Source organism: Nerophis lumbriciformis, linkage group LG08, assembly GCF_033978685.3.
Source record: "Nerophis lumbriciformis linkage group LG08, RoL_Nlum_v2.1, whole genome shotgun sequence".
Classification (NCBI taxonomy): Eukaryota; Metazoa; Chordata; class Actinopteri; order Syngnathiformes; family Syngnathidae; genus Nerophis; species Nerophis lumbriciformis.
This window is the reverse complement of record NC_084555.2, coordinates 44,570,001-44,586,289: the sequence shown is the minus strand read 5'-3', so window position 1 is coordinate 44,586,289 and position 16,289 is coordinate 44,570,001. Positions and strand designations below refer to the sequence as shown.

Here is a 16,289-nt window from a genome sequence, read left to right as displayed (position 1 = left end):
TGATGTTAGTGCACCAGTCGAGGAAAATGATCAAACTACATAAATAACATCCTGTAATTTGATTCTGATATTATTTTTTTATCTAGACGGATTGAAAATTAACATCAATGAGTTGACTGATGAACATTATCACTTTTATTCAAAAAGTATAAATAACGACTGGGGGCGGGGGGCGTGGCCTGCGGACCTGCAGCGAAGCGGGGTGTGCCAGGACCGGCTTCGAGATCAGCGACAGGTGCGTAGATGACCCAGCTGTGAGAGTTTGTCTGATCACCTGTCGCTCTGTTAAAGGCAGCAGTCGGGAATGAGAGGAGAGAGTTGATGGCGGTTGGTGAAGCACGAGCACGAACGAGAGAAACCATTCGTGTGCTCGATTGAGACTAAAGACAATTGCTGAAAAGCACAAAAAGACTTTTGCACAATCCTGCCAATAAAGCACTGTTGTACCCATGGAAGAGCCTGGCATGTCGATGATTGGTGGTCCAAAGAACCCGGAGGTGCAAGACCTCCACAACGACAAATAAAGATAGAATACTATTAACCGCAACATGGACCGTATTTTTCGGAGTATAAGTCGCACCTGCCGAAAACGCATAATAAAGAAGGAAAAAAACATATATAAGTCGCACTGGAGTATAAGTCGCATTTTTGGGGGAAATTTATTTGATAAAAGCCAACATCAAGAATAGACATTTGAAAGGCAATTTAAAATAAATAAAGAATAGTGAACAACAGGCTGAATAAGTGTACGTTTTATGAGGCATAAATAACCAACTGAGAACGTGCCTGGTATGTTAAAGGCCAACTGAAATGAAATGTTTTTATTTAAACGGGGATAGCAGATCCATTCTATGTGTCATACTTGATCATTTTGTGATATCGCCATATTTTTTCTGAAAGGATTTAGTATAGAACAACGACGATAAAGCTCGCAACTTTTGGTCGCTGATAAAAAAAAGCCTTGCCTGTACCGGAAGTAGCGTGACGTCACAAGTTGAAAGTCTCCTCACATTTCCCCATTGTTTACACCAGCAGCGAGAGCGATTCGGACCGAGAAAGGGACGATTACCCCATTAATTTGAGCCAGGATGAAAGATTCGTGGATGAAAAACGTGAGAGTGAAGGACTAGAGTGCAGTGCAGGACGCATCTTTTTTCGCTCTGACCGTAACTTAGGTGCAAGGGCTCATTGGATTCCACATTCTCTCCTTTTTCTATTGTGGATCACGGATTTGTATTTTAAACCACCTGGGATACAATATCCTTTGAAAATGAGAGTCGAGAACGCGAAATGGACTTTCACAGTGACTTTTATCCCCACGACAATACATCGGTGAAGCACTTTAGCTACGGAGCTAACGTGATAGCTTCGGGCTTAACTGCAGATAGAAACAAAAGAAATAAACCCCTGACTGGAAGGATAGACAGAAAATCAACAATACTACTAAACCATGGACCGGTAACTACACGGTTAATACTTTCCAGTCTGGCGAAGCTTAACAATGCTGTTGCTAACGACGCCATTGAATCTAACTTAGCTACGGACCTCGACAGAGCTATGATAAAAACATTAGCTCTCCACCTACGCCAACCCTCATCTGCTCATCCACACCGAAGCTCACCTGCGTTCCAGCGATCGACGGAGCGACGAAGGACTTCACCCGATCATCGATGCGGTCGGCGGCTAGCGTCGGATAGCGCGTCTGCTATCCAAGTCAAAGTCCTCCTGGTTGTGTTGCTGTAGCCAGACGCTAATACACCGATCGCATCTACAGCTTTCTTCTTTGCAGTCTCCATTGTTCATTAAACAAATTGCAAAAGATTCACCAACACAGATGTCCAGAATACTGTGGAATTTTGCGATGAAAACTGAGCTTTTTGTATTGGATACAATGGCGTCCCAATACTTCCGTTTCAACCATCGACGTCACGCGCATACGTCATCATACCTAGACGTTTTCAACCGGAAGTTTCGCAGGAAATTTAAAATTGCACTTTATAAGTTAACCCGGCCGTATTGGCATGTGTTGCAATGTTAAGATTTCATCATTGATATATAAACTATCAGACTGCGTGGTCGGTAGTAGTGGCTTTCAGTAGGCCTTTAACGTAACATATTATGGTAAGAGTCATTCAAATAACTATAACATATAGAACATGCTATACGTTTACCAAACAATCTGACACTCCTAATCGCTAAATCCCATGAAATCTTATACGTCTAGTCTCTTACTTGAATGAGATAAATAATATTATTTGATATTTTACGCTAATGTGTTAATAATTTCACACATACGTCGCTCCTGAGTATAAGTCGCACCCCCGGCCAGACTATGACTTATAGTGCGAAAAATACGGTAAGTGTAAAAAAAAACTATGTTTTGTACATTTTCAGAATGTGCTTGTTCTATTTTAAAAAAAACAAAACAATCTGAAGTTGTCTTTATTCTTAAGTTATCATGCCGTGATTTTACCAGTCCGGCCCACTTGGGAGTAGATTTTTCTCCATGTGGCCCCCGATCTAAAATGAGTTTGACACCCCTGCACTACAGGAACACAAAAGCCTGTGCGTCTCACTCTGGTGATGGACGTGGTCCTGACGATGGACCTCCTCAGCTTCTTTGGCTTGCGTGCGTCGTAGTCGTCGTCCTCCAGGTCCTGAAGACAAATACAAAGCGTGAGGTTTTCGGACTAAGACGAACTCCGATCGGGATGTCCGACCTGAGCTTGCACGGCGTCGTCGCTGGCCTCCGGATCCGAAGAGAAGCTCTCGTCCTCTTCCTCTGAGTAGTTGTCTGGAGCGCAAGATGCTCGTCAGCCATGTTAACTCGTTACCACGGAGACCGTCGACCCAGTTACCAGAACATTTGTTCTTCTGTCCTCCCTGCGCGGCGTCTTCGTGGTCCACGGGCTGACTGGACAGCGAGAAGATCCAGATCTCCGCCACCTTGCCCAGCGTGTCCTTCTGGTTGCCACACAGAGAAAGAACCTGTCCTCCTTCTGTAGGATGCTGCATCACCTGGAGGCCGACAAGCGCGTGAACAAAAGGACGCAGACGCGAAGGTGGGCGTCGTACCTCCGCCATGTCGATGGAGCCCGCCGCCAGCGTCTTGTAGCCCAGGATGGTTCTGTTCTTGTAGCGCTTTCGTCTCTGCAGGAGGATCTCCAGCTTGTTGCCTTCCCGCTTCAGGTAGTGTGGATACTGAGCGCAAGGAAAGACACCTTTAATTTTCGGCTGTCACACTCACACACACACACACACACACACACACACACGCAAAAAAAATCATCACGTAGACTTTCTACCTGCAGTGAAAAAGTGAGAGCTAGATCTGTCTCCACAAATCCACTGGGCGGCAACACGATCTCATGGGACCTCAGAATGCGCTTTGAGCCCTAAACACACACGCATACATGCGCAAACACACACACACACACAAACAGACACACACACACACACACGCACACATTCTTGTATTTGTTACCTTCTTGAGACCTCCGAAAAATGCCTACCTCTTTAGGACCACCCTTTCTAGATATATAAATATTTGTATTTACAACATTAATAATATATAAATACAAACCCCGTTTCCATATGAGTTGGGAAATTGTGTTAGATGTAAATATAAACGGAATACAATGATTTGCAAATCCTTTTCAACCCATATTCAGTTGAATATGCTACAAAGACAACATATTTGATGTTCAAACTGATAAACCTTTTTTTTTTGTTGCAAATAATCATTAACTTTAGAATTTGATGCCAGCAACACGTGACAAAGAAGTTGGGAAAGGTGGCAATAAATACTGATAAAGTTGAGGAATGCTCATCAAACACTTATTTGGAACATCCCACAGGTGAACAGGCTAATTGGGAACAGGTGGGTGCCATGATTGGGTATAAAAGTAGATTCCATGAAATGCTCAGTCATTCACAAACAAGGATGGGGCGAGGGTCACCACTTTGTCAACAAATGCGTGAGCAAATTGTTGAACAGTTTAAGAAAAACCTTTCTCAAGCAGCTATTGCAAGGAATTTAGGGATTTCACCATCTACGGTCCGTAATATCATCAAAGGGTTCAGAGAATCTGGAGAAATCACTGCACGTAAGCAGCTAAGCCCGTGACCTTTGATCCCTCAGGCGGTACTGCATCAACAAGCGACATCAGTGTGTAAAGGACATCACCACATGGGCTCAGGAACACTTCAGAAACCCACTGTCAGTAACTACAGTTGGTCGCTACATCTGTAAGTGCAAGTTAAAACTCTCCTATGCAAGGCGAAAACCGTTTATCAACAGCACCCAGAAACGCCGTCGGCTTCGCTGGGCCTGAGCTCATCTAAGATGGACTGATACAAAGTGGAAAAGTGTTCTGTGGTCTGACGAGTCCACATTTCAAATTGTTTTTGGAAACTGTGGACGTCGTGTCCTCCGGACCAAAGAGGAAAAAAACCATCCGGATTGTTATAGGTGCAAAGTTGAAAAGCCAGTATCTGTGATGGTCTGGGGGTGTATTAGTGCCCAAGACATGGGTAACTTACACATCTGTGAAGGCGCCATTAATGCTGGAAGGTACATACAGGTTTTGGAGCAACATATGTTGCCATCCAAGCAACGTTACCATGGACGCCCCTGCTTATTTCAGCAAGACAATCCCAAGCCACGTGTTACATAAACGTAGCTTCATAGTAAAAGAGTGCGGGTACTAGACTGGCCTGCCTGTAGTCCAGACCTGTCTCCCATTGAAAATGTGTGGCGCATTATGAAGCCTAAAATACCACAACGGAGACCCCCGGACTGTTGAACAACTTAAGCTGTACATCAAGCAAGAATGGGAAAGAATTCCACCTGAGAAGCTTAAAAAATGTGTCTCCTCAGTTCCCAAACGTTTACTGAGTGTTGTTAAAAGGAAAGGCCATGTAGCACAGTGGTGAACATGCCCTTTCCCAACTATTTTGGCATGTGTTGCAGTCATGAAATTCTAAGTTAATCATTTGCAAAAAAAAATAAAGGTTATGAGATTGAACATCAAATATCTTGTCTTTGTAGTGCATTCAATTGAATATGGGTTGAAAATGATTTGCAAATCATTGTATTCCGTTTATATTTACATCTAACACAATTTCCCAACTCATATGGAAACGGGGTTTGTACTACACTGTAAAAAAAAATCCTATTTTTATGGTTAATTTACTCTAAATTTCTACTGTAATTTTTCTATTTTATTAAAATAGTATAAAAAACTATAGAATTGAAGACATTATCTGTAAATAAACAATCCGCCTGTTATTTTAAGTAATATGCCAGTAATGACAAACTATGTATATTTCTATATTTTTTTTACAGAAAAATACCAAATTAATTATACATAGCATTTTCTGTTTTCTTAAATTACTTTCAAATTCATGTAAAATTACAGTAATTATCTTTCATTAAATATGTTACATAAAAGTCTATGTCCATACTAACAATCCAACACAGGGGTGTCAAACTCAAATACAGAGTGGGCCAAAATTTAAAACTGAACAAAGCCCCGGGCCAAGGTTGAACAAATTAACCTTTAACGTCCTCTACGAGCTATCGTCACATCCGCTTTTCATCCATTCTAACATCGTTCAGATATGTGCGGCTTCTGTACGCACACACGAGCGAATGCAACGCATATTTCATCAACAGCGATACAGGTCACACTGAGGGTGCCAGTATAAAAAACTTTAACACCGTTAGAAATATATGCCACACTGTGAATCCACACCAAACAAGAATGACAAACACATTTCGGGAGAACATCCGCACCGTAACACAACATAAACACAACAGAACAAATACCCAGAATCCTTTGCAGCACTAACTCTTCCAGGACGCTACAAAATACACCCCCGCTACCACCAAACCTAACCCCCCACACACACACACCTTGTAGCGTCCCGGAAGAGTTAGTGCTGCAAAGGGTTCTGGTTTGGTGTGGATTCACAGTGTGGCGTATATTTCTAACAGTGTTAAAAGTTTTTATTCGGCTATCCTCAGTGTAACCTGAGGGTAGCCAGCACTCGTTGGGCTGGTTGGCTGCCTGGCATTTGGAAAACTCCCGGGAGGATCGGCGGGCCAGCTTTAGTGTTAATTTGATATCGCCTCAAGGGCCAAATGAAATTACACGGCGGGCCAAATTTGGCCCGCGGGCCAGAGTTTGACACCCATGCTGTAGAATAAAGGTATTTTTCTGCAGAACTGTTTGCATCGTCACTTTATCAAAGGTGGTTGATCTTAACGATTCAGAAAAAATCTGTAAAATAATGGTATTTTTCTGTGGAACTGCCAGCATTGTCACTTCATTAAAGGTGTTTGATCGTAATAATTTGGAAAAACTCTGTAGAATAAAGGTAATTTTCTCCAGAACTATTTGCATCGTCACTTTATTAAAGGTGGTTGATCTTAATAATTTGGTAAAAATCTGTAAAAGTACGACATTTTTCCGCAAAACGTTTCATGAAAATTTCTGTAAATATAATGTTTTTGATCATTATTTGGTTTACAATGTTTTACTTTAATTTTATGGTTTTCGTTTGGCAGCCATAGCTGCCAGTAGATGACCGTTTTTTACAGAATTTTTTTTTTACAGTGTATGCAAATATAAAAAAGGTAAGTGTGGAGAGGCGGAGCCGGCAGTCCCACAGCGAGGCAGGGCACACCGGAGCCCGCTGCAAGATGGCGGCAAGGAGGCGTGGACAGCGAGCAAGCGGCGAGGCGGAGCGCGCCTGGGATCGACGCCACAAATATTATCAGGTGCGTGGATCGCCCAGCTGGGCACAATTCATCAATCCTGTCGCACTGTGTAAAAGGGCGGCAGCCGTGGACGTGAGAGAGAGAGAGGCGGAGAGAGGAAACAGAGCCAACGAGAAGCGGATGCCGAGCGAGAGCGAAAAAGAGCCCAAGGAAGAAGATGACGCACAAAGCTGAAAAGCCGGAGCGGAAGAGCGAGCAAGCGAACGGCAAGGCTGAAAAGCAACCCCGAAGAGACTTTGTTATTGAAAAATAAAAGAAGTCTAAACCTGCTCGCCAGAATGTCCTTCCTTGGTGGTCCCTGGAACCCGCACGACAGCAAGCGACTGTCACAGTAAGCTTTTAATTAATTTTTATTATTATTATTATTTGTTTTTTTAATCTTTATTATTTACTTCAAGTTATTACAGTATGTCTCTATAAACATATTTTTTTTATTTTTTTTAATTAATATTGGCCAAAGGGGGCGCATTTTAATTTCTTACACACACTTGTTATTTCATATGTTGGCCAGAGGGGGAGCACTTCAAATTTTTTACACACACTTGTTATTTCATATGTTGACCAGAGGGGGAGCACTTTTAAAAATGACACACAGTTTTCAGCACAGTCCCACTCAAGAGCAGACAAACATTACAGGGGGACAGAACAGGACCGCTGACGGGTCAGCCAACTTCCGGGTCAGCCAACTTCCGGCGCCCCTTAAAAAGGTGGAAAACAGGTTGGTGGGAGGGGCGGGGGGGGGATGGGTAAAAAAATATTCAGTCTCAGGCTGGACTCCCGGGGTGGGGGTCCAGACTGAGACCAGGAAACAAAAACCTCAATAGCCGTAGCACACACAAACAAGTTACAAAGAATACACAAGACTTGCAACAGAGTCAATTTGAAAAATCCCTCCTTTTTGGGACCACCCTAATTTAGATAGATTTCACCACCAGGGGTGCAAATGAGACATTCTCTATTAGATGCAATGGTTTTCCGTATTGGGACCATGGTTTATGTCCTAACTTGTTCACCGGTCCTCATATGGAAGGTACTTTTCCTTGTTGATGTCTCAAGAAGGGTAGAAATACAAAAACACACACACACACGCACACGCATGCAACCACAAAATAGTTTACTGATAAATTGTGATTGTAAAACATAAACATTGTAATAACACATCAAATAATGTGTCTATATCATAATAATAGTAATAAATAAATTATAATCATATCATCTAGTGCAAGCGCCGCCCTAGTGGCTCCCTGGACCTCTTTCAGAGGTGTGTGAAAATAGAAAAAGATGAAGAAAAAAAAAAAAGTTTTGTTTTAATATATTTTCTGTAGGAGGACAAACATGACACAAACCTCCCTAATTGTTAGAAATCCCACTTTTTATATTAAACATGCTTCACTGATGAGAGTATTTGGCAAGCAGCGTTTTGTCCTGCTAATTTCAGCGATCCTTGAACTCATCGTAGTTTGTTTACATGTACGACTTTCTCCAATGCTGCCACAGAAAGACGTGTTCTAAGCCACTCCTTCCTTGTCTCATTTTGTCCACCAAACGTTTTATGCTGTGCGTGAATGCACAAAGGTGAGCTTTGTTGATTGTATTGATTTATTTCATATTCGCATGTCTCATGACACATTATCTGTGTGTAATATCGGCTGCATTTCTCATAGTTGTTTGTGTGCCATGTTGTTCCAGACCACAGCAAACGTTACCCAGCTTGCAAAGATTGTAATAAATCTATTAAAAGAAGACAGCCTGCCATTTCCTTAAACTTGGACACACACATATTTACTTTTGGCCATTCTAAGCCAGTAATTTCCAGGAGAAGACTCCATTTTACTAATGTTTTCCAATGTTGCAAAAAGAATACAAATTAAAATACAACATTTCTGTCAACAATGATTTGCATCAGCCTTTGAAAGTAGGCTATTATAGCTAATATAGACACTTACATCATGTGTTGCCTTCATTATAACACTTATATAAGACTTTTCATTTGTTGTAGCTTTTTGTATTTTTGGTCTTTTAACATTTTGGGTTGCCGACCCCTGATCTAGTGTCTTTATAATAATAATAGTAATACATGACAATCATATCCTTTGTCTTTATAAGAAATAATAACCATCATGAATAAATAATAATCATAAAATGATAATAATGTGTCTATATAATAAATGAACACAGAACAATCATAGTAATGTGTCTATAGAGTAATCATAGTAACACAGTAATATCACAATGTGTATACATTATAATTAATTATACAATTGAATAAGTAATAATTACATATGATAGTAATGTGGCTATTTAAAAATACTAATACTACTAATAATAACAGCAGTAACTGGAGTGTATGATTATACAGTACGTGTATTTTGACGGCAATGACCACAGAGATGATTTCCTTGTCCAGTTCTTTCATCACCAGCAGCTTCTTCACTGTCAAAATACACAACCTGCAACACACAAAAACATACCTTGATGCAAAAAGACACACAACAGGACACGCTCCCCCGTGCAGGAACACATTGGACAGCTAATTCGAGCTCACCTGTAGTGATGTCATCACCTCGCAGTGCTTCCACTTTTATCCTTTCACCAATCAAAATGCTTCTGTTGGTTTGTGCTGTTTGTGATGGTTGTGTTGGTTTGTGCTGTTTGTGATGGTTGTGTTGGTTTGTGCTGTTTGTGATGGTTGTGTTGGTTTGTGCTGTTTGTGATGGTTGTGTTGGTTTGTGCTGTTTGTGATGGTTGTGTTGGTTTGTGTTGTTTGTGATGGTTGTGTTGGTTTGTGTTGTTTGTGATGGTTGTGTTGGTTTGTGATGGTTGTGTTGGTTTGTGCTGTTTGTGATGGTTGTGTTGGTTTGTGTTGTTTGTGATGGTTGTGTTGGTTTGTGTTGTTTGTGATGGTTGTGTTGGTTTGTGATGGTTGTGATGGTTGTGTTGGTTTGTGTTGTTTGTGATGGTTGTGTTGGTTTGTGATGGTTGTGTTGGTTTGTGTTGTTTGTGATGGTTGTGTTGGTTTGTGTTGTTTGTGATGGTTGTGATGGTTTGTGTTGTTTGTGATGGTTGTGTTGGTTTGTGTTGTTTGTGGTGGTTGTGTTGGTTTGTGTTGTTTGTGATGGTTGTGTTGGTTTGTGCTGTTTGTGGTGGTTGTGTTGGTTTGTGTTGTTTGTGATGGTTGTGTTGGTTTGTGTTGTTTGTGATGGTTGTGTTGGTTTGTGCTGTTTGTGATGGTTGTGTTGGTTTGTGCTGTTTGTGATGGTTGTGTTGGTTTGTGCTGTTTGTGATGGTTGTGTTGGTTTGTGCCGTTTGTGAAGATTGTGTTAGTTTGTGCTGTTTGTGATGGTTGTGTTGGTTTGTGCTGTTTGCGATGGTTGTGTTGGTTTGCAATGATTGTGTTGTTTGAGGTGATGTTTCTGTTGGTCTGTGATGTTTCTGATTGTTTGGGAATATTGTGTTGGTTTGTGATGTTTGTGTTGGTTTGTGCAGTTTGTGATGGTTGTGTTGGTTTGTGCTGTTTGTGATGTTTGTGTTGGTTTGTACTGTTTGTGTTGGTTTGTGCTGTTTATGATGACTATGTTGGTTTGTGCTGTTTCTGATGATTGTGTTGGTCTGTGATGATTGTGTTAGTTTGTGATGATTGTGTTGGTTTGTGTTTGTGATGGTTGTGTTGGTTTGTGCCGTTTGTGATGCTTTGTCAGTTTGGGCTTATTGTGATGATCGTGTTGGTTTGTGATGATTGTGTTGGTTTGTGATGATTGTGTTGGTTTGTGATGATTGTGATGGTTGTGTTGGTTTGTGCTGTTTGTGTTGGTTTGTGCCATTTGTGATGACTATGTTGGTTTGTGCTGTTTCTGATGATTGTGTTGGTTTGTGATGATTGTGTTGGTTTGTGCTGTTTGTGATGGTTGTGTTGGTTTGTGCCGTTTGGGATGCTTTGTCAGTTTGGGCTTCTTGTGATGATCGTGTTGGTTTGTGATGATTGTGTTGGTTTGTGATGATTGTGTTAGTTTGTGCTGTTTGTGATGGTTGTATTGGTTTGTGCTGTTTGTGATGGTTGTGTTGGTTTGTACTGTTTGTGATGATTGTGTTGGTTTGCAATGATTGTGTTGTTTGATGTGATGTTTCTGTTGGTCTGTGATGTTTCTGATTGTTTGAGAATATTGTGTTGGTTTGTGATGTTTGTGTTGGTTTGCGATTATTGTGTTGGTTTGTGACAATAGTGTTGGTTTGTGATGTTTGTGTTGGTTTGTGATGATTGTGTTGGTTTGTGATGTTTGTTGGTTTGCAATGATTGTGTTGGTTTGCGATTATTGTGTTGTTTGTGATGTCTGTGTTGGTTTGAGATTATTGTGTTGGTTTGTGACAATAGTGTTGGTTTGTGATGTTTGTGTTAGTTTGTGATGATTGTGTTGGTTTGTGATGTTTCTGTTGGTCTCTGATGTTTCTGTTGGTCTGTGATGTTTCTGATTGTTTGTGATGATTGTGTTGGTTTGTGATGTTTCTGTTGGTCTGTGATGTTTCTGATTGTTTGTGATGATTGTGTTGGTTTGTGATGTTTGTGGTGATTTAGTATTTGTTAGCGATGTTTGCGTTCGTATTTGTTAGCGATTTTGCGTTTTTTTGCAATGATTGTGTTTTTTTGCAATGATTGTGTTGGTTTGCAATGATTGTGTTGGTTTGTGATGTTTCTGTTGGTCTGTGATGTTTCCGATTGTTTGTGATGATTGTGTTGGTTTGTGATGTGTGTGTTGGTTTGTGATGTGTGGGTTGGTTTGTGATGTTTGTGGTGATTTGTATTTGTTAGCGATGTTTGCATTTTTTTGTGATGATTGTGTTGGTTTGCAATAATTGTGTTGGTTTGCAATGATTGTGCTTGTTTGTGATGATTAGTGTTGATTTGTGATGATTTGTTTTGGGTTGTGATGGTTTATGATGATTTGTGCTGGTTTTTGTAAATGCATTTGGAGTCAACTTTTGTGTTGGTTGGGAATGTATTACAAAAGGCTTAATTGTCAGAGTTAATCTACTCTAAAAGCTATTTTTTATACAACGCTGCCTTTTTCTAAGAGGATCTGCACTGGTGACCCACTTCTGCCGGACTGGCGGCACAGTCAATTTGTCAAATTCGAGCTTGCTAGCACACGCTGAGATCAGCAAAACTGATTTGATTTCCCTCTCGCAATGACTTGTTGCTAGGCAGATTTTGAGGTTGCACCAAGCACTGTAAAATAAAGCCCACCATAATGTTCTTGGAAACTTTGAGTAGAATTCGGCACAACTCTACATAGGAGGGAACGGACACATCGGCGGGACGGAGCAAAAAGGCGCCTCCTTTGCTCCGCCTGCAAGCTGAAATACCCAATTAGCCCCGCAATCAGGGTTACGTGAAGTCACTGCAGCTGATGGATGAAATGCAGAGCAGCCAGATAGTATTTGGAACTGATGGCCTCCATTGCTGTGTGGGCTGGTATGGGAGGACATATAGCTAGGGGCCACACAACCTGAGAAAAGCAACGTGTTGGCAGGACGCGTAAGTGGACCACTACAGATTGAGGCACCAACATCTGGGACTTGTCTTGGGCTTTCCTTGCCACTGGAATCCCCCTCCCACAGACAAGCAGTGCTACTGAGGAATGTGCATCCTTGGCACTTCAAAAAACAATTTTTCATAAGTCTCTGCTCTGACCTTGATGAGAGAACAGCTGGTCTGGGACCAAAGAAAACAAGTGATGGCGATGGGGCGTCAGATGACAGAGGCAGGTTTGGATGAACTGGAGGCTCTCAGGTGAACCCAGCGGCACAGAGTTATTCTGGTTCCTAGCAGCTGAATGAGTGGCAGACCTTTGTATGACAGAGCAGCCCAGTTTAGGATTGCAATGCTCATCAAAATTGCCCACTCAAAATACTTCTGGATAGGTTCCCGCGCCTATTGGGACACTCCACACTGCGGTTAAAATAAAAGAGCAATAATCTTGAAATTGGCAACATGGAATGTGAGAACCTTCCTGGACTTCACTGGCATCTGTGACAGACCTCATCGGAGAACCGCACTAGAGGCTGCTGAACCAAGGCGGTGCAACACCAACATTGTTTCTTTGAGCGAGACAAAGCTACTCGATGAAGGATTCCTTAAAGAAGAAGGAAAGGGCTACAGTATACCTTGTTGTGGTAAGGATACCCCCTGCATTGTGTAGGACTGGCAATTAAACATACATTACTACCATGCGTGCTCAGAGAGTATGGGGTACCGGACTGTCCGATTTTGGCGGGCCGCTCCCTGTATGATCAGTGTCAGAGCTTGGTCCGCATTGCCGGCAGTAAGTCGGACACGTTTCCAGTGAGGGTTGGACTCCGCCAAGGCTGCCCTTTGTCACCGATTCTGTTCATAACTTTTATGGACAGAATTTCTAGGCGCAGTCAAGGCGTTGAGGGGATCCGGTTTGGTGGCTGCAGGATTAGGTCTCTGCTTTTTGCAGATGATGTGGTCCTGATGGCTTCATCTGGCCAGGATCTTCAGCTCTCGCTGGATCGGTTCGCAGCCGAGTGTGAAGCGACTGGGATGAGAATCAGCACCTCCAAGTCCGAGTCCATGGTTCTTGCCCGGAAAAGGGTGGAATGCCATCTTCGGGTTGGGGAGGAGACCCTGCCCCAAGTGGAGGAGTTCAAGTACCTCGGAGTCTTGTTCACGAGTGAGGGAAGAGTGGTTTGTGAGATCGACAGGCGGATCGGTGCGGCATCTTCAGTAATGCGGACGCTGTATCGATCCGTTGTGGTGAAGAAGGAGCTGAGCCGGAAGGCAAAGCTCTCAATTTACCGGTCGATCTATGTTCCCATCCTCACCTATGGTCATGAGCTTTGGGTTATGACCGAAAGGACAAGATCACGGGTACAAGCGGCCGAAATGAGTTTCCTCCGGCCGGGTGGCAGGGCTCTCCCTTAGAGATAGGGTGAGAAGCTCTGTCATCCGGGGGGAGCTCAAAGTAAAGCCGCTGCTCCTCCACATCGAGAGGAGCCAGATGAGGTGGTTCGGGCATCTGGTCAGGATGCCACCCGATCGCCTCCGGTAGGAGGCCACGGGGAAGACCCAGGACACGTTGGGAAGACTATGTCTCCCGGCTGGCCTGGGAACGCCTCGGGATCCCCCGGGAGAAGCTGGATGAAGTGGCTGGGGAGAGGGAAGTCTGGGCTTCCCTGGTCAGGCTGCTGCCCCCGCGATCCGGCCTCGGATAAGCGGAAGAAGATGGATGGATGGATGGATACTACCATGCCTGACTAAAACACCTGTCGGCAACAGCGAAAGACTGATGACTATTGGTATCCCCCTATCAAGGAAACACTCTGCCAACATTGCCACCTGAGAATGAGGCCAAAGATCGCTTCTGTCAGTCACTGTATGAAACTCTCGGTCATATCCTCAAGTCTGAGAAAATCATGTTGCTTGGCCACTTCAACGTTCGGGTCAGCCAGAACAATAACGTATGGACCGGAGTGCTTGGTAGGGATGGTGTTGGCCAGGCCGTTGCAAATGGCATGATACTCCTCACTCCCTGGGTCGAGCATGACCTGACAAACAGAGTTCCAGCAGAAGAACCAATCTAAAACATCCCGGAGACATCCCCGCTCCAAACATTGGCACAGTGTTCTGATTACCCATGCCAAGAGAGGAGAGGAATGCTGGACAGACCAACTTTGATAATTGCCTATCTCCACATGCTAGTACCCCACCCAGCTAAAAAACACAAACAAGTAGTTAAACTGCACCCATCTAATGAAAGCTGAGGTGAGAAATTAGTTCCATTACTCTCTAGCTGAGAAACTAGCAAAGGTTCAACTCAGAGCCTGCACTCAGAAGATTCCATGGATCAGAAGTGAAGCCCGATTAGCTCCTCTAAGTATAAGGCAGCAGCCCAAACCATCAGCTATGAGGTCAAAAATCATCAAGACTCTTTTGATGACAACTTGGACACAACAAAGAGCCTGCTTGAAAACATGCACAAAGCACACAGAGCAAGTCTAACCAACCCTACTCTTTGAGACTGCAGTGACAGGCAGCTTGAAGGGAAGTTCAAAAGACCTTGCAGCCCTGCATTAAAAACATCTAAGGCCAAAACAATTGCGCTGACACTAATCTTAAATCAGCAGATAGTCTCACATTTTTGAAGGACCATACCCAGATACACTTTTGAAGGACCAAAATCAGACTCTGTTGAGGTGGGCTGACTCTTTCTTCAAGTCCTTCTCAACCAACTCTGTCATGTAGACCTCACTGTACAAGAACAACTGCTTCATCCAAAATCAATCCTCTCAGCCTATATTTTAGTCAGCCTCCAACTTTCATGGAGGTCCAAGCAGCTATCCGTGCTCTTAGGAACAACAAATCTACCGACCCTGACAGCAACCCTGCAGAATTACTGAAGCAAGGAGGGTACATACAGTATGCACAAGAACCATCAACCAGTACATCACCAAGGCCTGGGCGAACAAGAGCATTCCCTGACAGTGGAAGGATACCATCATTGGCAGAATCTACAAAAAAACAGGGTAACAAAAGCAAGGGGATACACTCCTTGCTGTTGCTGGTAAGGTCCTGGCCAAGACCATGCTGCGAAGGCTCATCAACCATATCAGAGTCAATGCTACCTGACTCCCAGTGCGAGATTACAAAGAACAGGAGCACGGTCAACATGATCTTCATAGCACGCCACCTTCAGGAAACGTGCAGAGAACCGCACCAAGACCACTGTTTCATTAACTTTATTGACCTCTCCAAAACTTTGACATTGTCAACCAGGAGGTCCTGTGGGATGTGCTTACCATATTTGGCTGCCCAGCCAGTCATATTACCATCCCCGTCAATTCCTAGTGGCTCGAGTACCCATCGAAGGCTAAGAGTCTGCGGCCTTCCCAGTTGGAAGTCTCTTGTTGGTCCACTGAATGGGGATTTGGTTCTACTCTGAGGTGAGAGGTCCATGCTTTCTGTGGGCTCCCTGGTATTGGTTGGATGTGGATCTTGCCTGAACAAAGGACTTAATGCCTTGGCGGATCTGCTGCCTCGACCTTTCGTTGTCAGCAGCTGTATCCTCCCAGGCTCCTTCGTCAATGTTACAGCTGCTGAGACTGTCATTCAGTGTGTCTTTAAAGCAAAGTCAGGGCTTTTCCGGGATACGCTGTCCCTCTTTTAGTTGCTTTCTGCAAACACATAATGTCCTCATTGTGGTATGAAAAGTCTATCCTATCCTATAGAACAACATCTTTGGGATGCGGCAATCAGACATTTGTAGAGATGAGTATAGAATCCGGTACTTTTTCCGCAGCAACCGAATCCCGCCGGTCCTACCGGGCACCGATTCACGTAAAATCCAATGGTGTCATGTTACGGTTGAGATGACGTCATGCCCAGTTGCTGACTTATCCAGCTCTTGGTACTTTGGCACTGGGCGATCTCTCCAGCAGCACTGAGAGCGGACTCAGACAAACTATCTTTTAGTTATGTTGCAATTTCCAA

The 16,289-nt window shown here is 43.3% G+C and overlaps 1 protein-coding gene across 5 annotated transcripts in view; it reads right to left on the bottom strand.

Annotated features, from left to right (window-relative positions):
• The window catches only part of pacs2 (phosphofurin acidic cluster sorting protein 2), an 89,369-nt gene that overhangs the window by 54,108 nt on the left and 18,972 nt on the right, over window positions 1-16,289 (bottom strand). For 4 of the 5 annotated variants that reach the window (XM_061969004.1, XM_061969007.1, XM_061969006.1 and 1 more), the window contains exons 2-7: window positions 9,147-9,234; window positions 3,306-3,395; window positions 3,076-3,201; window positions 2,859-3,018; window positions 2,721-2,794; window positions 2,577-2,657 (exon numbers count right to left, since the gene is read on the bottom strand). In XM_061969004.1, the coding sequence (XP_061824988.1) occupies window positions 2,577-2,657; window positions 2,721-2,794; window positions 2,859-3,018; window positions 3,076-3,201; window positions 3,306-3,395; window positions 9,147-9,234 (619 nt within the window). Of the gene's footprint in view, window positions 1-2,576; window positions 2,658-2,720; window positions 2,795-2,858; window positions 3,019-3,075; window positions 3,202-3,305; window positions 3,396-9,146; window positions 9,235-9,329; window positions 9,551-16,289 lie in introns of those variants that run through there. The other variant, XM_061969008.1, reaches the window with a different exon arrangement.